Source organism: Spodoptera frugiperda, chromosome 7, assembly GCF_023101765.2.
Source record: "Spodoptera frugiperda isolate SF20-4 chromosome 7, AGI-APGP_CSIRO_Sfru_2.0, whole genome shotgun sequence".
In the NCBI taxonomy this organism is placed as follows: Eukaryota; Metazoa; Arthropoda; class Insecta; order Lepidoptera; family Noctuidae; genus Spodoptera; species Spodoptera frugiperda.
Genome location: NC_064218.1, coordinates 10,997,216 through 11,020,196, shown reverse-complemented (window position 1 = coordinate 11,020,196; position 22,981 = coordinate 10,997,216). Strand labels below are relative to the sequence as shown.

The 22,981-nt window shown below is 37.9% G+C and overlaps 3 protein-coding genes across 13 annotated transcripts in view; 1 reads left to right on the top strand and 2 right to left on the bottom strand.

Annotated features, from left to right (window-relative positions):
• LOC118265760 (muscle M-line assembly protein unc-89) overlaps positions 1-4,459 on the bottom strand; it is a 37,865-nt gene extending 33,406 nt beyond the window's left edge. For 2 of the 11 annotated variants that reach the window (XM_050695110.1, XM_050695114.1), the window contains exons 1-2: positions 4,138-4,459; positions 2,367-2,678 (exon numbers count right to left, since the gene is read on the bottom strand). In XM_050695110.1, coding sequence (XP_050551067.1) covers positions 2,367-2,678; positions 4,138-4,294 — 469 coding nt within the window. In that variant the 5' untranslated portion in view covers positions 4,295-4,459. The remainder of the gene's footprint in view (positions 1-2,366; positions 2,679-4,137) is intronic. The other 9 variants (XM_050695113.1, XM_050695111.1, XM_050695107.1 and 6 more) reach the window with 7 other exon arrangements.
• A 9,304-nt stretch (positions 4,460-13,763) lies between these two features.
• Positions 13,764-18,112, top strand: LOC118266123 (protein C1orf43 homolog). Its single transcript, XM_035579497.2, has 5 exons — positions 13,764-14,009; positions 15,253-15,406; positions 15,813-16,032; positions 16,337-16,508; positions 16,628-18,112. The coding sequence occupies exons 1-5, from the start codon at positions 13,851-13,853 to the stop codon at positions 16,730-16,732; spliced, it is 810 nt and encodes a 269-aa protein (XP_035435390.2). The 5' UTR covers positions 13,764-13,850; the 3' UTR covers positions 16,733-18,112.
• A 575-nt stretch (positions 18,113-18,687) lies between these two features.
• LOC118266122 (uncharacterized) lies at positions 18,688-22,697 on the bottom strand. The gene is made up of 5 exons (XM_050695123.1): positions 22,441-22,697; positions 21,683-21,823; positions 20,786-20,989; positions 20,061-20,309; positions 18,688-19,109 (listed from the first exon to the last, which is right to left on the bottom strand). The coding sequence occupies exons 1-5, from the start codon at positions 22,651-22,653 to the stop codon at positions 18,774-18,776; spliced, it is 1,143 nt and encodes a 380-aa protein (XP_050551080.1). The 5' UTR covers positions 22,654-22,697; the 3' UTR covers positions 18,688-18,773.
• Between the last annotated feature and the right edge of the window lie 284 nt (positions 22,698-22,981).

Below are 22,981 nucleotides of genomic sequence, written 5' to 3'. Positions count from 1 at the left end.
TCAATTCATACAGTAACGTCACGCCTTTTATCCCCGAAGGAGTAGACAAAGTTGCACATTACGGCACGTAATGCCATTGTACAATGTACACTTCACAATTTATAATAAAGTCCCATGTAATATGGGGTGAGCTTATTGCCATATACTGGGCACAATTCCAGACTCCATGCTACCACTGAGAAATTTTCGAAAAACCGAAAAAAAAGAATATCAGAAATCTATTCATACAGTCTTCACTAAACATTGTAAAGCTTCTGAACCTTTCCTAACTCACGCTTGCCATGAAGTATGTTTACACAGAGCTTGCATAATCCAATGTGTGAAAATGCAAAGCAACACCCGCTATCAACACAGACTAAATATAATTCTGCTACGTAAACCTCAACGTTACGCATACAGCCATGTGACTGGCAACCCCAACAGATACATCTTTGATGGCTACGATTTATGATTTAAGATGCATCGATATTTATAAAACGAACAAAGCCAACATTGAACTTAAAAAAAATTTGAAATATCAAAGAAAGTAATTTGAAACGAGATAGTAAGAAAGATAATATTTGTTACAATAATGGGGTAGGAGCTATAGGGAGTGGAGGACAAGGAATAGTATCCACTTTCCTCTTTTATTTTTTGCAGGAAAGAGAGCCTTATGGTATAAAAAATAAGAACTAGGTTTTTCCAGTTCTTCTTAATCTAATTGCGGCCCAGTGTAGTGCAACTAACGAACAAAATATTGTTAGTCTTTTTGATCGCAGAAAAAGAAATGTTATTCGCAATACTCCATCAAAAAGAATTGATTACCAAAACTTCGTATTATTTTATAAGGAAGGATTAAAAAGATGCCCAATTTTTTAAGTACTCGTAACTATATCGTAGGACGAAGAATATAATTACTAAAGACGATCTTATGCAACAAGACCCTGCGATATTAGCGTAGGATTATCATTTCTACCGACGGCGGGAAGCAAACCTACGCCTGGTTGAATTAATGAGGATAAGGTTACAGAATCTCATGTGTTAGGCGTATCATGTGCTACTGTGTTCGGGTTCATAACACATCGCACCATTTATTCCCCTTTTTTAACACTTTAAACTCACCGGGGGTCACCGGTGACCGACGGTAGCGGAGGATTTGCCTTCAACAGTTTTCTATTGGCAGTCAAAGACAAGGGGGAAAATCATCCAATGTCTTCTTTCGCCTTGAGCGAGGCGAGAGCTAGTACCTATCAGACTCTTACTGACTAAAAACCACCCCGTTCCTACTCCTCCGGTAAGCCCGCTAGGTAATCCGCAACCCTGGACCATTTATTCCCCTAAAGCTACACTTCTACCATTTATTAAACTCCCATGTGATATAGCCGAGACACCGGACACATCCAAAGTTCGAAATACTCTCTACTGAACATTTTCAAAAACGGCCTACGATCTATCTGTTTATGTTGAATCTACTAAAAATACTTTAATGTGGTAATCAGGAATCCTCCCTTATCGATTAAAATGTTTACGGATTACTGATTAATTGATTTGTTGCAGATTTAATATTGTTTAAAATCTAGTTACCTTCCTTGTGTATTAAAACAACGAACGACAAAACATAATTTCTAATAATAAGATGCCCAAAATAATGCAGAATGGCTGCCTTGCATAACTTACCTGCATTATTTAAAGTTTTATAATATTCTGAACAAAATTGAGACTATATTTTTATAATAACTAACTATCGCGAGACATACTAAAATACCTGAAAACAATGGTTTCGCACGTAAATATATTGAGAAAAGCTCTACTAGTTTCGAGTCACAAAGGGACTCTTCATCATGAGCAGCGTGCGCAGACGCGGCGATGTCACGCACCCTATTAGTTAGTGTTTACGTTGGTTTGTTTTCAGTTAATATGGTTAAAACTGTACACAAAATTTGTATAACGTGCATTTTTTTTTTAAGAAACCGTTTCCCCTCCCTATAATTAGTTCTTATTAAATTACATAACATTGTTACATTTTTAGTTAGTGTTCATTCATAAACTTTAAGCATTTTGGCACACCATGCTTATTAGTCTGTTTAAATATTGTAACACTATTTGTTTGGCATCAATTCAGAATATAAGGCATTCCTGTCACCACCATCAATTGATGGACAATATTAACACAAAAACTATGTGAGACAGCAATTGAACCAAAATTATTTGACACTGAACATATAAATGAAGTCATCAACCTTTCTCTTGATTTAACTGAGTATAATCTAAATGCGTCCAACTGCACTTTGGCTTGCAGAATTCATTAATCTTAAATCTTGGAACTTATACTCTGTAATGAGGGCCAAACAAATATGGAACACTCTGGAATATTCTAGAAAACTAACTGTCTTGCAGAGTCCACGAGTTCTGTGATACATGGACACCGAGACTCCAGACAGGGACTCCGAAGTGCTCCTTCAGACAAGAGCTGTTGCTGTTCTTCATAGTCTCTATTAAGGCTTTAGATGTTTTCCCAACATTCTCATTCCGTTTAAGGAATGCAGCTAAATCCACTCCGCAGGTCTCATTGACTGCTTTCCGACATTCAGCTGCAGCATGAGGGCTGAGCGTCCCGCGAACTTGAACAGCTGAACTGCAGACTTCGTTGATAAGCTCCAGAACAGCCATTTCGTTTTCGAATAGTACCTCGCAGCATCCTGTTGGTTTCATTAGTAGGAAACATGGTGTTCAAAAAGACACAATTTAAAAAATGCCTAATATAACAGATTTTAGACTGAAAACAAATGTTTTATATAATATTTGTGCTGGAAAAAGTAATAACTGTCAAAAACTAAAAAATATAAGTAGGTATAATTAGGTACCTATATTATAGATATACAATAGAAATGAATTACATAGCTGATTGAATTATGTAAGTGAAAACACTGAACTGGTTTATAATAGTCCTGCCTTATTTTCCTATTTACCTTGTACACTGCAGTCTAAACATATAACAATGTCTGTTTGTGTGTTTTACGAGGGTCAGGATGAAGCGTAAACTATCTATAACACCTGACTTTATCTATGCATTATTGTTTATGATGTAAGCATGTACATTCTTACTTATTTTATTTTACTACAATGCATGGTATTTCAAAACATTATACTATCATATAAAAATACTGTGAGATGACAAGAATTGAGAATTTCTCTAGGTACTTGTGAATTGTTTCTCATAGAGTACCTATTATTCATTTCATAGTTGTATAGTATTCATAATATGTTAGACATTTTATACATTTATGTGTAAAATATGGGTAAATAGCTACTTGCATTATTCTTTACTTATTCATTATTTTTGTACAATCTATTGTACCATATTCTGACAAATAAATATTTTTGAATTTGAATTTACCTACATTAACATTTCAAATACAACAATATGTTATTTTTAGAATATTTAAAAATAAAATTTATTTTTAAACTTTTCACATTTTGTTTGCCTAATGCCTGACGTTCAAGGTTGAATGAAATTATAAAAATAATTGTTTTGACAGCCATTTCCTTGTTTTTAATACTTTTTTGTATAAGTATGACACAAAATGGAATCTTTATTTGTATGAGTATTTGAGAGTCCTTCACCAGGAATGTTATAACTTCTGGATTTAAGTCATGACAAGAAGCAAATCACAAAATATTTATTGTGCTATACTTATATAGAATTTAAGTATTATTGTGGAGAGTTTATACTCATACATTAACTGTTATAGCTAAGTAAATAATGGAAAATTATATCTTCCATAATTGAGTAAGTATCCAGTATTTTATGTAATTATTCTTGTGTACATGCCACATTCCAATCAGATCTTTCGTAAATATTAAATGCGCAGAGTCAACAGCTGGACCGCGACGTATTTGCACACCAATACCTCGTTCTTGTGAACTGCAAATATACCCATTTCAACGCACGATTTCACCCGCTAAAATTTGTATTAAACATTTATGTAATCCGAAATATGACATCGACTGTAACCAAACGTGTTACAATGATAATTTTACAGCCGTAACCGGCGTATAATTAGATTATAATCATCACATAGTGAGCTAAAACGCTCGCTTTCGTCACAGCGTCCAGCGATATTGACATTGAGCTTGTGTTAAAAATACCGACATTACCTGCCTCCCGGTCGAACTTGTTCGGCTTGAGCTGCTCCCCACTGGGGCCTGTGATCAGCGGCGACAGGATCCTAGGCCACAACACAGCAAAACACCCAACAACAATCACAAGTACAAACATCGTCTTCCGCGGACCCAACACCTCCTCGTTCGGCATTTTGTCGTCGTGTTTTCGTATCGTTTCGTCACGCACGTACACAGCCAGTCGCACTCTACGGGAACATCGTCGTGTGTGATATAAATAAAGATTTTCGTCCCACACGTCCCGCCCGTGAAGAAAGCGCGCAATGACAGCTGTCAGACGCGCCCTCTCCCGGCGAAAACGTTACGGGAGCGATCCGAATTTTCTTCGTTACGGGAGCGTCCGCAATAATTCTTCTTCCGTCCGGAAATCTTCATTTGCAGAAAGCCGGTGGATTGAGCTGGCTCGAAGTGACACAGCCGTATACCAACATCAAACAGCTATGCCGACTTCTTGCCTTCCCAGCCACCGGCTCGGCTTCCTCTGGCGTCCAAGTCGACTGTACGGCATTGCAGTTCAAATATTGACAGAGTGAATTAACGCTTGCCAGGCGAGCGCGGCGCTCGGTGGGCAGAACTCGGAACAATATGCCTGGGCGCGGAGGCGGCGCCGGCTAATAACCCGTCCCCACCGCGATGAGGACTACACGCGCCCAGATGAATACTAATTAGACAATATGTGTAGGTACTTACCGTTTAGACGGGCAGGCCTGAGGAAAAAATTTGAATGTTGGAAGGGCTGTATTGTTCCCGATGTATGCCACGTGTGGTTCTTATTTTTTAAATATTTTCTGACCGAGTGCGTCACCACAGCGACAGCCGATGTGGTATCGGGTCAAAGTGTGGTCTCATAATGTAGGTAACGTAAGTACCTACATTTTAACTGTAATGCGGAAAACTTGAATTATTTACATGCAGTCTGTGGAATTTACATTCATAAATTAATATGAATGAATGCCGGATGGATTTACTTGGCTAATACTTGGCTAATACTTGGCTGTTGTTATGCACATTCTGTGGACACTTCATGTACACATCTAGTTACTCTACATTACATATTTTCTTATCTAGAACTATTTAAAGCGAACTGCTAGAAAACTGAATAAACGTAGTTAAAAAAGATTTCTTTGCAAGTTTAAAGAGTTGTATCACCGGCTTGACCGATTCCTAAGCACCCAGTACCAAAAATATTCCTGCACCTATACCAGAAGTATCTACCTACCTACATTAGATGACAACGAAACCATTTACCCCAAAAATACAATAACCTTTAGAACAACAATGCCATGAGTCATCCCGCACCGTGTAAGGAGCTAATCTTAGGAAATCTCTGTTCAAAGTAAACACAGCTTTATCTAAGAACATGCAGGTGAATACAGTTTGCAAACAGACGCTTTTTTATTTATTAACTTTGTAGGTTTGTTATCGTTTTGTGGACCCTGTAGCGTTTTTTGTAAATATTTAATGTATTCGAAGTTGTAGGGGATTAGTAAGACTAGCAACTATCTTAATTTTATTTGTTACTTAAATGAAAATTTATTGTGTGGATGAGAATAGTTAGTAGTTCTATAAACAGTCGCGTGTCAAAATATCTTTGTCGTATAGGTAAGCCTTTTTTCCGAGATGGTCTAGCTTACAAAGCTTACGGTTACGAGTGATCATTAGATATTTCTACCAAATACTATTTTATTCCAAACGCAACGCAGTCTAAATCACTGGCTAAGAATAACGAGATAATAAATGTCTAAATCTCCTTTGATGTTTTAACAATATTCAAAGAGGGTTTCTTCCTATTTTGTATTTTGCAATACAGTTTTAGCTGCTAATTTATAGTAATAGCAATGGTATACTTTATTATACTACTTACCCTCTAAAAATATTAAAATACTTAATTACTTCTTATACCTATTGGTTGCTTTACGTGTAGCAAATTAGACAGAAAAGGTAAGAGCCTAATCCAAGTTGTACCTAAGTATTTCAGTTTTCTAGAGAGTATTTACTGTATCAGTCTGTTCTTTCCCTGCTGTCTACGGGTACGGGCCTTTATTGTTAGCCAGATGTAAGGTATTACGTAACAAGAGATGTCAAATCATCCATTGCTCCTGATGATAAATTACTTTTACATCTTCCAAGAAATCTACCTGCTTGCGGTAACCAAAATGTGTGAAAAAGAGGCGACATCGTTTTATCACCTTTCACACGGAAGGAAGAACAACAAAACTTAAATGTGAATCACGCGCAGGATACGCGTTAAGAAATATAAACTATCAAACGGAAACCAGCCAGGATATCCTTTTTTATTTATGGTATGCTGTCTCCTTAGCATCCAGACGCACTTATAACGCCTTACCTGGGCGGTGTTCGGTGGGTACCAGCGGCCATTTTGAAAAACATGCGCGTACGTCGTTTCCTGCGACGAAATGGTACGCTACCTACCCATTGTTATATGGGAGGGGATGCGTGTGACATGAATACATATTGGAATAATGGTTTAACTGTCGAATTAAAAAAATGTGTAGGCCCTACATCAGTAGGAAGGTTTCTTGTTCAATAGATGTTTGGTAAACTAAACACAGAAACCGGAGTGGAAGATTTATCGAATGTTTTTGACTAGGAACTGTGGTTTGTTCAATTAATTAAGTTGGAGAACTGATCTTGAATAGTAATGCTGGTTCTATTTTTGTTGTTGATTTTGTTTAATCTACCAAGTCGTTTGAAGCTTGTTGGTATTCACAAGTCAACTACTAACTCATAAGTAGCGACAAAATGGACCTTGAACACTGAAGGGCTCCTCTCCGACTGAATTGTTAGTGTAGAAACAGCTCCTGTACAACATGTCGCAGATTCAATCTTAATAACGATTAAGTACCCAGGTATTTTGTAGAGTTAAGTACGAAACTTAGCATCAGTTTAAGTACTCTTCCGGAGCTGCGGACTGCCTAGTGGGTTCCCGGGGCTACGGCTCGAAAAGCAGGAGTAGGAACGGGGTGGTTTTTAGTCAGTAAGAGTCTGACACTCCCTATCGCCTCGTCCAAAGCGGTAGAAGCCATTGGATGATTTTCCTTCGTCAAAATAGAAGTATAAGTACTCTTGGATCTTACCAGCTGTATAAGCCTAGCGGCTTTTAGTACCTAGAAACAAATTGTTTTACAAGCAAACAGCGTAGGTATCTGTGTGCTAGTAACGCTCCGTCTAGCATGAATGGGTAACACACTGGTGCTCATTACAATCGTTTAGAGAGCCTAATTATATGATCGGTGAGTCATGATTGGTTACGTCACTTGCCCATTCATCATCCGCCTACGGAGTTTGTGGTTGCTTTCATTCAGGGCCGTACAGTATTCTGTGTGCCGTACTACCATGTTGTTCGGCCCTTGTCTAAATACAAGGGGGCTCAATAGTATAGTTAAACTAATGGATTTTAGGCCTCTTTTATAATGTTTTATTGTGATGCTGTTAGCTTAAAACGGTCAGGGCCCGCCTATGAGCACCAGAAGAGTCACAAGTGAAAAAAAAATTAAACAGTCCCTTAAATAACTTAGGTAGGTACTATAATCATTTGTACCTTTAGGTATCTCTCTATCTCTATCTATGAATAAAGCAAACTTAATGATTTTCTTGATTTTAATTGATTTTAAAATTCATTTTGAGTTCGTCTACCACGCCCGACTATATTTTTATGAAATAAGCAATTCTGCTATATGATAAGGTAATATTAGGATCAACAGAATTCAGATATTTACGCCTAGAGTCGTGTCGCTGCGTGGTATGCAAAGGACACAAACAACCCAATACCACGTTTCGGAAATATTCCGTGAATCGTGTACCTTCGATAAATATATTATTACAATTGCTTTTCATAACGATTTTGATTGCTACCCTATTAATCACTCCATTGACGATATAAGTAAGCCATTTTATGAAGCAAACCACGGCATTAAAATAATTCAGGTCGAATTTTTGGTATTTTGACTGCAATGTAATGGTTGTATCTCTTAGTAACGACTGTGGCTTGACGTTTTGGGACTTTCAGAATAAAAATGAGGTATCCAGTAATAGTTTCTGCGCCAATAGTGTCAGCTTTGGTGAATGTCGAATTTCTACTTAGCCGATACGGGACGAATCCTAACCTAGTACGTACATACCTTGGCACCACACTTGATTTAAGTCTCAAGAAGAACCAACAACTGTACCTACAGGAAAATATATGGCATAGGTAAATTCACCGGGAAAAACAGTTTTACACACATATTTTTACAAAGCCAAATGGCACATGTATACAAATACCTATTATTAGTGAATTCTGTAGATTCTAAGATAAAGCAAAACATCGACAGGTTTTCTTTTGTTAACATACAACCTACATTGCAACAATTTACATTCAATCCGTTAAAGTACGAATCTAAACGATTTCCAAGAATTTGTCAACAGGAAAACCAATGCTCCCGGCGAATTGAACCTAGAAAGCTGCGATCAGGCAACACTGTACAAAGGTAAGAATTATCAATAATAGTGGTGAAGAGCCATGCTCCGGCACGAATGGGCTGGCTCGACTGGAGTGATACCACGGCCTCACAGAAAACGACGTGGAAAAACGCTTGCGTTATATTTCGTTGTGTAAGGTAATTGGGCCTCCGGTAGGCCCAATTACCTACTTCTCAATGTTCCGAATCGCCGATTCCTCAACAACCCTTAAATTCCTAACTCCCAAAAGGCCGGCAACGCACTTGTAACGCCCCTGGTGTTTCGAGTGTCCATGGGCGGTGGCGATTTGCTTACCATCAGGTCTGCTCGTATAATAGCTTATACCATAATATAGTGTAGACAGAGATCTACAAAAGTCTAAATGCATTTTACGAAACAATATTTCGCCACTGTTAAATTATCATGCCCTAACTTCGTCGCGTGCGCATATTTTCGCGTGCCGTCGCCATTGTGGTGGCTGCGCTACGCGATTTGAATGCTCATGCGCATTGGTGTTGCTTTATGACATACGGGACTGTTTTTTGAACGAGCTTGTTTTTTAAGGCGGTAAGTTAGTGAAGCATTTTCTTTAATTTATATTTGTCAAGGATTAAGATAACAGATTAAAGACGAAACGCTGGGTTGTCTCAAATCAAAACATGTCTACTAGGTAAACTACTCGAACCTAAATGAATATTTGATTAAATGGTTCTCCAATTCCTCACACTCTGGACATAGACGCTCTAAGGATGAGTGTCCACATAATTCTACCAAGCGTCTAAGATCAAACAAGTCGATTTTATTTTCACTTCTCTTCTCCGACTCTAAATCCGTATGTTTCCACCAAAAACCCACCCCGCGTGAGGTACACGCCGCTACCGCTGTTGCGTTGTCATCGTTGCGAAAACAAAACTGCAGCATTTTCATTCAGAGCACTCTCCTACGCGAAATTAAAGAAAGTGTTAGGTATTTTATTTATTATTCCTTTCCTTTCCATAACAATTCCCTCTGTCACTGGTAGATTCTTAAACAACATTTTTAACCCCCGACGCAAAAAGAGGGGTGTTATAAGTTTGACGTGTCTGTCTGTCTGTCGGTCTGTCTGTCTGTCTGTCTGTCTGTCTGTCTGTCTGTCTGTCTGTCTGTGGCATCATAACTCCCGAACGGATGCAGTGATTTCAATTTAGTTTTTTTCGTATGAAAGGGGACTTATGTGCGAGTGTTCTTAGATATGTTTGATGAAAATCGGTTGAGCCGTTTTAAAGTTATGAGCGGTGAAAGTGGGGAGATTAGCCGAAGGTCTGCAAATATACTGGGATGGGGTCTCAAATTAAACCGCACTGAAAGAAGATATTGAAAGATATTATTTTTTCGTATTAACAAAAATAAAAAATTAAATAAAAAATAAAAAAAATTAAATTAAATTAAAAATTTAATAACAAAAATATAAAATTTTTAATTTAACGTTTTATTATAAACAAAAAATCTTGCACCAATGTAATCTTTAGCCTACTTATAGAAAAAAAAAACTAGTAATTAATAAGTCAAAAAAAAAATAAAAGCGAACGAGCTTGACCTTAGATGTAATCTTTACCTTAACAAGAATCGAAATTATAGTAAGTATATGTAATATACTAAGCCTAACTTAACCTAACCTACCTATAAAAAGTATAAAATAAAAAATTAAATTAAAAATTTAAAAAACCCCCGACGTAAAAACTTAATTTCCCTTTAAAAAGTAAAAAATAATAACAGAAACTTAATCTTAAAGTACCTAACAATGTACTAATAATTCTTAAAAAAATACGTCTCGTTGGGGGACCGCATTCATACGGACTGTACACCGCCACCTGCGCCGCTATATTTCTATTTTCTGCGTTATAGTTAAGTACTTAAACATCAATTTACTTTAATGTTAACACCAAGCATGTGATACTTATGAACAAATCGTAGATAAGAAAGAAATAATTAGGAGCGGTCCCCCAACGAGACGTATTTTTTTAAGAATTATTAGTACATTGTTAGGTACTTTAAGATTAAGTTTCTGTTATTATTTTTTACTTTTTAAAGGGAAATTAAGTTTTTAATCATTTATGAAAATAACTAGATACCTACTTACCTATTTGGATCTTTCACTACGTTAGTGAGCTCAAAAAGCCGTCAGTTAGTCTAATCTACTCTGAGCTGCGGATTACCTACGGCGGCTCCAACTCGAAGACCAGGAGTAGGAAATGGGCGGTATTTAGTCAGTAACTGACTGATACTCCCGCTTGCCTCACCCAAGGCGGGAGAAGTCGATGATTTTCTCAGTATCTACACTGTATAACTGTAGGTCGGTAATTACATTTCTATGTACCTAACAGTAGTTAGAGTAATACAGGGAGGTACCACAGAATACTACGTGTAGGTACTATAAATCTGAAAGGTACTACTCACGATACCTATTATGTAGGAGGAGCTCTACCTATAGTTTCTGCCTACCATAGGTATAATAATAATTATGTCCGCAAGGCAGCTTGTGGCGAGCTGTTGGGCAGTGGATTATTATTAAATACGAACACTTTAAGTTTTAATTTAACTGGTGTTTGTAGTCTCCTTCTAAACTATGCCATCATCGTATTGCAGAATATAAGCACGTATTTCACATAAAACCATAACTCTACTCTGAACTTCCGACGACCACCCAAAGCGACACAAGCGACACATTTTTGCAAAATTAAATTACAGTTTCTTATTAGGTAGTCGTAGTCATTGGTGGCCTATGTTCATTTTTATGTATGTTAATCATTAGTTACTGTTAGGCTCATTCCTTTGGGGCCCGTGTATGTACCTAACTATACCTACACACTGATTGAAGTTCCACTGTCCCGTATACTTTAATGTAGGATCCCTTGAGTTCTTATATTAAACGTGATTTTTAATTAGGTTGACCCAAACCATGATAATGATAAATAATATTACCGTGCCTGAAAGACTATCATCATCATCATCATCATGGACAACCTATAAGTGTCAATGGCTTCTTCTCACACGGACAAGGATTACTGATGCGGATTGATGGTTTCAAACTTATAAGCCCAGGTTTCCCCACGATGTTTTCCTTTACCGTTTGTCAGTGGTACTTGCGGTTGATAGGTTTCGAACCCGCACTCTCATGCACGAGAAGCTGATGTCTTAAACCTTCGGGCGTTAAAGCTCAAGTTTGTAGGTAAATGTAAGAATTTGAAGTCTCACAGTTATGCCAATGTGTCTATAATCTAGGATCATAATGTTCGCTATGAGATCAAAGATAATCAATTGCAATATGATCCACACAACTGTATTATCTGCTTCGTAGCGTTTACCTTATATTCAAGGTCTGAGATTTTAGCAGCCTCTCGTCAACGGGACGGAACTCCTGCTAAGTGTAAGGTCACGACTGCAGATCGAGCGTGCTCAGAAATTTTAGGCTTTAAATAGGAATCTAGAATTAGCTATCTACCATTGTAGGTTGTAGGTGTCTATACGTAAGTACTTACTCGCATGATAGTATATGCCACACAAGACAGTGTATCTATATATTTATAATAACTATCGTGAGACATAGGGGGATATAATAGGTACTAAATTGACAAAAAATCATGGTTTACTCTCGTATTATTAATGGAGAAAAGCTCTACTAGTGTCGCAGACGCGGCGACATCGCGCAGCCTGTTGTTATGATGAAGAGTCCCTTTGTGACTCGAAACTAGTAGAGCTCTCGATTTCCTCCATTAATAATATAGTAACCTAACCAAATAAGGCCTATGCCCCAATAAAGCCTATTTTGAAAATTTCCTCTTCCCGATTTCAAATGGTCGCCAAAGTTTGTAGAAGTGTGCATGCACATTACTTAACTAATTTGAGCACAGCAAGCAACCCGTGCCGCGATTATGTTGGAACCTAAGTCGAAAACAATCACGACGTGGAGCGCACTTTAGTTTTTATAAAATTCGATTAGCGTAAACTGTAGTATTGCATAAGTACGTATAGGTAACTCGTATGATTCAAGATTACAAAACATTCTTACTATTAGTGTTCCAGGTACCTAAGCATTTATTGCCGGATTTATTGCTTCTACCGACTCCAATACTCATTCAGAATAATATTAACGAAGGGCCCACCTTATTCAGGTTAATTTTAGCTATCAAGCAGACAATCACGATATTACCATTACACATTAACGATGGAAGGAAGACAATATTTCTATGAGCGTACCTATTTAAGTAATGCAACCATGTGTGTTGAATCGAAATTGCATAGCAAGGAATATAACGACACCAAATTTGTAAAGAAACCCATTGTAGCCACAGAGGGCAGTCGATTGACAATCGACATTCGTTCTCCATAATTGAACAACGTCTATTGGTCATCGCACGTCGCCGCCATTTTTGTATTAGTATGCGAGCCGCGTCTCCCGCCAAAGACATTCGTGCCGCGCCCAACTCCTCAATAGAAAGAATCATGATGAAGGAATTTATGTTCGGTTTGTGTACGCGACAACGTATGATAAACGATGAATAAATAATAAGCGTTTCTAGGTATCATGGCAGATACCTGATCGGGTTTACAGCAAGACCTGTTGGCTTTATACATGTATTTTATAGTATGCAATGTATTCTTCTTGTAATGTTCAAGTCACGGCGACCAGAAACTAACTAGCTAAATACCTATTTTACATACATCAATTGACTAGCAATTTGTAGTTTATACAGCTAAGATCGTAAATCGGATCTAAAAAAACAATAAAATAGTCGTAGTTTGTAGCGATTCACACGATTGTTCATGAATTTATTCTCATACCTAGTCGTCAAGTACCCACATTTTTTACGTCGTTGCAAATGGAATATTCGTTCTGGAACGGAATTATTGGTAATTTAGGAATAAAAATCTGCAAATTAAGTACTGAACGTTCGAATAAATGTCACTAAAAGTCAAATACCAATATCTGTAATTGTAACGTTCCATTACTCCACAACTTGTGAAGTGTCATTCTGATAGCATGATAATACTTTTGTCTCTTTCTTTTACATGACTGATGTTATAATGTGGTTTCATCTCGTGTGAACTCATGTTCAAAATGCGCACAACTTTATGTTTTCCTTGGAAAAACACAAAATTAAAAACAGGGTTTCGATTTCTCTGTTTCTCATAATCTTATTGAATGATTATAATATTTCTTTGCAAGAATTAAGTTTTTAAAGAACAAAATGCAAGATTTCACGAATATATTAAACATTATATTCATTATAAGTGGTGGTGTGTTAACTTTCGTGATTCTGTTCATATTTGCAAAGAGGCAGATTACAAGGTTCGCCCTAAGGTCTAGGAGAGGCCCTCACGTTCCTATAGGAACTGATGCGAAGAAAGTAAGTAGATTATAACTAGAATCTTTTACACTTCTGATCTTCAATAAACTAACTAGCTATTATGGTGGTACCAGTATTTCTTTTTCATAATTCGCGTCCTAACAACAAAATAAAAGGTAACTTAGATAATTTATGAATAAGTTCAATGTAGTAGTAATAGAGAGGTAAAGTAGTTCCCTGAGGAATAAGCTTTAAAAGTTTAAATAGACCTGAGATGGAAGATAGGGTAACAAAATTAAGATTATTATTGCCACTGACACCATTGATCACAAGAACTTTGCATATTATTGTTATAATCTTCAGAAAAACTGTCAGTCAGTTGTGTATTTTATGTAATCTGTTGACAGTTTCCTAACTTAAACTATCATTATATAATATTTTGTTTACTTTTGTTTATTGATTACTTATGTTAAACTTTTTTGTATAAATTACTTGTCCTATAATTAGTAATACTTTTAGTGCTTCTCTCGCCTGTGATGCTTTTGTTCCTGTCATCATCATCAGCAGAGACGTCCACTGCTGAACAAAGGCCTCCCCTTGGTCCTCCACGTAGTAACGACAAGCCGCCACCTGCATCCACTGGCTCCCCGCCACTCTGACGATGTCGTCGGTCCAGTGGGATCTGTCCACGCTGCGTCTTCCGGTCCGCGGTACTCAGTAATTCCTGGCCCAGCGGCCATCAGTCCTAGAGCGACGTGGCCTGCCCATTGCCACTTCAGCCTGCATATTTACATGTCTGTAACTCTTGATCTTTGGCGAACCATATTAAGGATTTTGTCGCGCAAAGATACTCCGAGCATAGCTTCTCCATCGCGCGCTTATTGACTATAATTTCTAAAAGGCCAGCAGTTAGGGACCATGTAATCGGTACCGTACGTCATCACTGTTCCTAGTACATGTATTTTAACTTTGCAGATTATGAGTTTAATGTTAAGATAGTTTATGTGTACTATGACTTTTTACTACAATGAATAAAGATTTATGCCTCGTTGATTGAGTGGTCACAAGCGAGCGGCATTATTGTCGTAATGAGCACCTCTGTTTCAGGATAAAGGGTGTGATGTTGCTTTATTTATTTATTATTATAATGGTTTTAGTTTAAATGAAACCCATTATAATATAATTGATTTTCATGGCATGTGTTGTACATATCTTATGTTGGAGATCTCATGTAATTAAATAAATAAACTCATGATATGCTGTATAAAAAAATGTATTCTTATCTTCTTTTGTTTTCTTCCAGTGCTTGAAGAAAGAGCTGGAGCGCCGCATTGAGGCAGTACCTCGCATCATGCATGAGCCTCGGTTGCTGAGCACGGAGCCTTCACACTACATCCTGGAGCCACAGCAGCCATATCACTATAGGTTCCGAGCTGTTGATGATGTGAAGACTCTAGGTATGACATTTCTGCATTTTTTTTATTTACATGTCAAACTATGGGTATCTCGAATTTAATCCTTACTTATGTGTCATAGGCTGTTGATAATGATGACGATAATGACCCTATATACTTGAATTCTATCCTTAAATAAAACGAAACCATAATTAATTCTAATATCTTTATTGCAAGTTAACAATTCCATACATACATAACCTCTGGCTGTCTCCCATGGAGGTAGGCTGATACAATCGAACGCCATTTGCTACAAATCTTACATACTTCTTTCGCTTCATCAACAGTCATCAGTGTTTTCATGCATGCTCGTCAGTTAAGGGTACTATTAATTTGTCTCTTCTTTAATATATCAAAATATGTCCGTTAACAATTACTTTATTTAATCTTAATAACAATAATATTACAGAGGAAGAGATAGCTCGCCAAGACCCAGGTTTGCGTCGACATCCACGGGAGTCGCTTAGAGCTTTCCTGCTGTCCTCCCTGGCCGCTCCGCTGGACGGGCGTGGCCAGAAACTGGTGCACCAGTTCTGTGATACCTACGAGTTTGCAAGACATCATCCCGGAGAGTTCGGAGAAGATGAATACACAGCTTACAGCCGACTGCTCTTGAAGTTATTAGATGCGTGAGTGCTTTTATACCTTTTCTATTTTATTAAGATGACTACCTATTTATTCTTAATAGTTGTTAAATATCAGTAAAATTAATATTTGCACAGCTTTAAAAATAAGTGTTATTAGAAGTCTTAGCACAAAAAATTATCAGTGTTTCCAATTGCACCTTTTTATAATTTCAGCTGCAAGTACCGGCGTCGTACAGCACCGCAGTTGCGCGATTGCAGCGTGACAGTCGCACAACAATAGCGCTACAGTCGCGCAACAATTGCACAACTATTGCTCCACTTGACAGATCTTGTTATATGACTTCAGAGCCCGTCTGTTGAAGAGTGTCGGTACATGCGTGGTGGTATCAGGGCGCGGGTCGCCGGTGCGGCGCGCGCGGCTACTGGACGCGGCCAGGCTGCGGCCCTCGGCCCTGGCAGCGTTGCCCAGACACAATAAGTTGCCCGCCGCGTTACATAAACATTACACAGCGCTTGAGGTTTGTTTAGCTTTGTGTTCATTGGGAGGTGGAGTTGAAAACTTTAAACATTGCTTTTGTGTCCTGCTTTGTAAACGAACATCATTACCATTCTTCTATCATTCATTCATTATTCACAGAACATGCCAATAGACTCCAAGTTGGAAGAGGAAGTGATTCGAGTCCCTGTAAAGAGCCCTACGGAGCCCCTGGTGAAGGCTCCGGCGGACGAGACGGCTGTGTGAGCAAGGCTGCAGCGACACCCCGCTCAAACACTTTAGAGTGGGGTGACCGTTGCTCATTCAAAGATCATGAAACTGTGTGTTACTGTGAAATTACTTGTAAAGTGAGTGATAATGAAATGAATATTTACAACACAATATAATACTTATAATAATCACGTGTTTTGGTCAAAGGGTGTATAGTGTATAATTATGTCAAGTTTGTGCAGAAGGCTCAACTCAACAGTACCTTTCCTAAATGAAATCGAGTATAGTATTACAAAAGTTGTACTCGTTTCAAGTATGCCGTAGTATATACCAAGAGGCAAATACAAAGAGATGTCATAACTGAATTTCTCTTTAACATAATGCGTGATACTTTACAGGGCGCGGGATGTTATAATCCACACCCTTTTCTATTTTCCATCATGCAGGCAGGGCTCTCATACAACAAAAACGTTACCAATTGTCCACAATTTAATGTGCCAGTTTCTGAGATCTTATAACCTATCTACATTTTTTTACTTATACTATCATTGGACAGGGCCCATTTGTTTTGTCACAGTATACAATAATACATATTATGGCATCTCCTCTTTGTACTTGTTTCGTGGTCTATACACAATGTAAATATTCAAATGTGAGACAGTAGAACAATGATAATACTTGATTTAGGAAGTGTAAATATATGTACAGATAGATTCTGTACATAGCAATCATAGTAACCAATGTAGACTAGGGGTAAACTTAATACATTCTATAATTCCTAATAGATTTTCGTCTTTATTACAAATTAGGTTGAAAATTTTGAAAGACAGTTTGGGTTATCTAGACAGAATGTTCCATATTAAAACTTAAACTTATAATTACTTGAACAAGATTTGATATGGTGTCGTGTATTTGGGTATTATAGATTCTTTATTTATTACCTAATTTATTCAGCCTAATATTATAAATGCGAAAGCTTGTGGGTATATGTGTATATTTGTTACTCAATCACGGAAAAACGGCTGAAGGGATCGGGATGAAATTAGGAACAGGGGTAGATTACGGTCTGGATTAACACATAGACATAGGCTTTTTTATCCCACGAGATCTATGGTGATAGTTATTTTGATAATAATATGTTTTTTTTATGTAAATATTGTACTACTGATTTCCTAGTTTTTGAATGTTATCGTAACTGTAACAGCAAAATGTAGATGTTACATTTTGTACTACTTACTCTTTGCAGAAGAAAAGACGTGGTGTTATTCAATCATTATACATATAAAAATGTATATAGTATTTATTAGAGATTCCTAATATATAAATAGTCTGATCTGTATGAAAATCTTAGCCATAAATAAAGTAAGATTATTTTTATTATGTACATAAAATATAATAAAAAATATGTAAACGATAGTGATTGCTTGATTTCTTCCTATATTTTTACAATACTGCAACTATTATACATTTTGTATAATACTAAATATGTAATACTACTCTTATTTGTCCAAAATCAGCCAGGATCCATACAATAATTATTATTCAAGACTAAGCTTCCAGGTCTATAAGAGAGTGCTGTTGCCCAGTCTTTGTTAAATATGTAGTTTTGGCGTTCAAAAGTGCCTTCCCGGTCTATTTGAAATAAATAATTTTGGCTTTAAATTTGAGTTCCTTAGTCTGCTCTTACGATGCACCACGGAAAGGGTGACACATATATTTTCGGCAAGATCGAATTTCTTTGACCCTAGGGAGTAACTTTACCATCACAGGTGGGGCTAGTACTACCAATAGGAATCCGGCTCGAAAAGCAGGAGTAGGAACGGGGTGATTTTTAGTAAGTCCTTGACACTCCCTCCGCCTCGGAGAAGCACTCGGGAGAAGTCATTAGATGATTTTCCCCACTCAAAAAAGAAAGGAAGTTACTTTGACCCAAATTCTATAACCATTATCCGGAATAAAACGTATAAATAAAATAAAGTCCAAAAGTTTGGGTCAAAGTCACCCCCTAGGGTCAAAGTAACCCGATCTTACAGTAGGTATTGTCTACCGTCACCACGTGACTTCTAGAGATTACGAATCAGTACAGCTCTTTACAGCAAGCTTGTAACAGCTCAGCATAGAACCTCGTCTGTCCTTTGGTGGGTAAAGCACGCATCCTCGTCATTAGATCTTCATAGACAAATGTTACATGCTTTTTGTATACATTCTCAATGTCTAACTCTGCAAATAAGGCTTTGATTCGGTCGACGTTTTCAGGGTTGTCGATGCCGTAGTTTTCTGCGAAGAGTTTTCTTTGAGCTGGAGTGCATCGCTCTAGGGCTGCCACCGCGAGCCATGTCATCTTGCCTTCTTGTATGTCCGTACCTGCCTTCCCTGTTTGCATCTCGTCGAAGTATATGTCTTTGTAGTCGTTCTATAAGGCAGAAAGATATATACAGATTAGTTAATTGCCAAATTAATTTTTTTTATTGGATTTTTTTACATGGTACCCCTATTAATATGCATCTTTGCCTACCCCTTTGGGTAAAAAGGAGTGACGTTGTCATGTATTTTTATTTTACAAATTAGTTTTACATGTTGTCTACTTACTAGAAGTACTTACTTCCTAAGCAGCTTACGCAAAGGTCAGTCAAGGGCCAAAATAGGAATCTTAGCAATTATAAATAAGTAACTTTCACTTGAAACAATCAGATTCATTATCGCTGTTACTCATAGGTAGGTCAATGGGACAGTTTTTTTTTTTTAACGTTGCCCCACACTAATATTTTCTCCTGTGTCGTGGGTGCGTCTACAAACATACAAGTTCACGTACACATGACACCTAGACCCGAAACAACAATTTGTGGATCACACAAAGAGTTGCTCCGTGCGGGAATCGAACCCGCTACCCGTTGCGCGGCAGCCAGTTGCCCAGCCACCGCACCAACCGTGCAGTCAAAGTCGTGCAGTTTGTAGGTTCTGTGTCTGTTTTATGATGCCAGTACGGCTGAAGGTAGGTACTTAGATGGAATTTGACATACTTAGAAGATGATTTTTTCTTTTCCACCAGTGATGTGCTATGCTACGTTGCTGTGAATACGTTTGGCTTCTACCAATGATGTTCATTGGCATACAACACTTAGCACTGGTGGAAACGGACTCAGGTAAGCTATGTTTTTTATATGGAAAGATGCGTTTATACTATCGATACATCGCATATCCGAGCTACGCATCTACCTCGCATAGCTAAATAGCTTAGTATCAGTGGAATCGGTCACATAGTTTCACAGCTTAGCTATTACATCTTCGTAGCTAGCTAGGTACCTATGAACCTCCGCCCACCGGAACCACGAGTTATAATAATAAAGAAATAATTTGTACTTACGATTAGTTGCAATAGCTTGCCCATATCCCAGCATATATGGTGGACTTCTTCAGAAAGGTGTAGGCCTTGGTTCTTTCCTTTGACTAAAGTCATAGCCAAGTTCATAGGGAATTTGAAGGAGTAGGTGGAAGTCTTCTGCAAGGCTATGACATTGAACCGTTCCATTGTGAAGAGGTCCAGGTTGTCCTTCTCCCTCGAATAGTTTGATGCGTAGTCTAAGTGCTGGCCTATGCATGTGTTCAGCATTGCCTGAAGAGAGGGGTGGAATGTAAAAAATGGTCTTTTTTTAGTTTAGCGCGCTAGGATTTTAACGTCACGTTATTACACATTCAAAAAATGGATTTATAGTTCGTGGAACACCATACAGAATCTTTCCGTGTCAAAATGGAATAAACGATTTATAGGTACTTTTTATCATTCTGTTATTTAGACTAGGCACTCTTTTAAGGATACCTACTCAAGGTTCCAAATATTATAAAGAAAATTCAGCATCTATTAACCCATATTCTCCGTGAACTTGTAAAATCGATAATAGACTTTATAGCTCTGTAGTAAGGTTCACCATGTTTCTAATCAAATTCGTCATCTATTAACTTATTTTTTACGTGAATTGCTACAATTGATAATATACTTTATTACACTGCTATAAAGATGAAAATCGAACATTCAAAACCTACAATTCATATTATAAGACAATCAAGACAAATAAGTAAAAAGCAACATACCCCATTGCAAACCCTAACAAGTTCTCCATAAATATCATCGTCTCCGAAGTTTTGTTCCAATATTTCGTACGCGCTGGTGAACACGAGTCCGCTGTCGTTCAGCGCGCCCATGCCTACATTGTCACGGAGGTGCCAACACTGCTGGCCGCGCCGGGTCTTCGAGCCGTCCATTATATCGTCTATCAGGAATAGGTAGGAGTGAAACTGTGGATTATGAAGCAATATTAGTAAAATAAAATTATAGGCTCACCCCTATTACATGGCACTTATAACACAAATGGTAAAAGTAGGTGTACATTGTATAGTGGCATTGCGTGCCGTAATGTGCACCTCTGCCTACCCCTTCGGGGATAAAAGGCGTGACATTGTGCATTGTGTATTAGTAAATTAAAATTTATTTATTTGTTCAAATGTGGTACATAACATAGAATAAAGTAAAATAGACTTATGTGTGTAGAGTACACACACACAAACATACACTCAGAAAATGGGATATTAATGTCATGCGATCACCGTAAAGTGTCATTCGTTACGTTAAAGGCAAATTCATTACGTCACGTAACGTAACGCCTTCTGTCCCCGAAGGGGTAGGCAGAGGTGCACATAATTTACACCCGCTTTTCACCATTTGTGTTATAAGTCCCATGTACTTAATAGGAGGTATTATATACTAGGCACAATTCCAGACTCCGTGCTACTACTGGCTAATTTTAGAAAAGCCGAAAAAAAAACTGGTAATACTTTGCCCGACCCGGGAATCAAACCCGAGACCTCTTGCAACAACAAGGCAGTCATTTCATTACGTCTCCTCTTTACATTTGCTTCATGAATGAAACAGGTGAAATTTAACTAAAGATACAAGTACCTACAGCTGAAATAACTAAAGCATCTACTTACTGTTTCTATAACCCAGCCCAAGATCCGCGCCTTATGGTGATTGTCCTCTGTAAAGTGTTCCGGATCCTCCATCATTCGGTACGCGAACGACACCGCCAGACCTCTGCCGTTCTTTCCTCCGCCCAAAGCATACTCTAACAACTGAAACAAAATAGTTTTCTTAGTAATATTTGTAGCTACGACACTTTATGTACTAACTCAATTTAATTAGTACTATACAGACTTAAATTGAGAACCTTTCGACATAAATTCAAAACATATGACGAAAAATTGAGCTCGTTCCGAGTATTTTTGGACGCAACACAATTAAAAACAAAATTATCCGTACCTAACATTTTACACGAATTACCTATTACATTAATGGAGACTCTTCTCCATTCTCTTCCTCTTCTTCGCGACGTCGCCGCGTCTGCACACGCTGCTCATGATGAAGAGTCCCTCTGTGACTCGATACTAGTAGAGCTTTTCTCCATTAATGTACGTGAGTAAACCGTTATTTGTAGTTAATTTAGTATGTATATGTCTCACGATATTTAAGATAAAAATTGTACACGAAATTGAACCCTTTCCTTATTTACTTGCAATTGTGACTTCTAGGTAATTCTTATATCTTGACCAATAAGCAAGTCAAGCACTGTAGTGTTTACAATGACAACATACCTACTTTACGTCAGAAGATAAAATATTCACCAATAGATTACATTCAGACAGTTTAAAGAATGACTAATCAACACGCGATACATAAATCTAGCACTCACTTTATTCATCCAGATTTCAACATCGCCCAGCTGGTTCTTGAACCTGGGGCTGGCCATCAAGGTTCCAATGACCTCAGACTGGGTTTCCCGGAACCTATGCTGATGCTCATACTGGTTGAAAGTCATGGGCACTGTGTGATCCACTGCTATCTTATGCAACGCCCGACATTGGTTGAAACTGTTGTAAGACAATTTACGAAGCAGAGTGGCCATTTTTGTAGCAGCTAAAACAGAAAAGTAATTTCTTTTACTGACAGTACGACTAAAGGAAAACGGAATAATGCAAGAATATTTGCAAGCATTGCTACTTGCAGGCAAAAGTCAAGTGTGGGAGAGCCATGCTTCGGCGCGAATGGGCCGGCTCGACCGGAGTGATACCACGGCCTCAACAACCCTTAAATTCCTAAACCTAAAAGGCCGGCAACGAACTTGTAACGCCTCTGGTGTTTCAAATGTCCATAAGCGGCTGCGATTGCTCACCATCAGGTGATACCTCTCGTTACTTTTCTTTACTATAAGATTCCTTGTATACGGAGAATAT

What these genes read in the sequence shown, in the direction of transcription:
- LOC118266123 (XM_035579497.2), top strand. Translation starts at nt 13,851, where the DNA reads ATGCAAGATTTCACGAATATATTAAACATTATATTCATTATAAGTGGT. An exon ending in TGATGATGTGAAGACTCTAG is followed by an intron (nt 15,407 to 15,812) that starts GTATGACATTTC and finishes ATAATATTACAG; the next exon opens with AGGAAGAGATAGCTCGCCAA. An exon ending in AACATTACACAGCGCTTGAG is followed by an intron (nt 16,509 to 16,627) that starts GTTTGTTTAGCT and finishes CATTATTCACAG; the next exon opens with AACATGCCAATAGACTCCAA.
- LOC118266122 (XM_050695123.1), bottom strand. Translation starts at nt 22,653, where the DNA reads ATGGCCACTCTGCTTCGTAAATTGTCTTACAACAGTTTCAACCAATGT. An exon ending in TGGGCTGGGTTATAGAAACA is followed by an intron (nt 20,990 to 21,682) that starts GTAAGTAGATGC and finishes CATAATCCACAG; the next exon opens with TTTCACTCCTACCTATTCCT. An exon ending in GCAAGCTATTGCAACTAATC is followed by an intron (nt 19,110 to 20,060) that starts GTAAGTACAAAT and finishes TCTGCCTTATAG; the next exon opens with AACGACTACAAAGACATATA.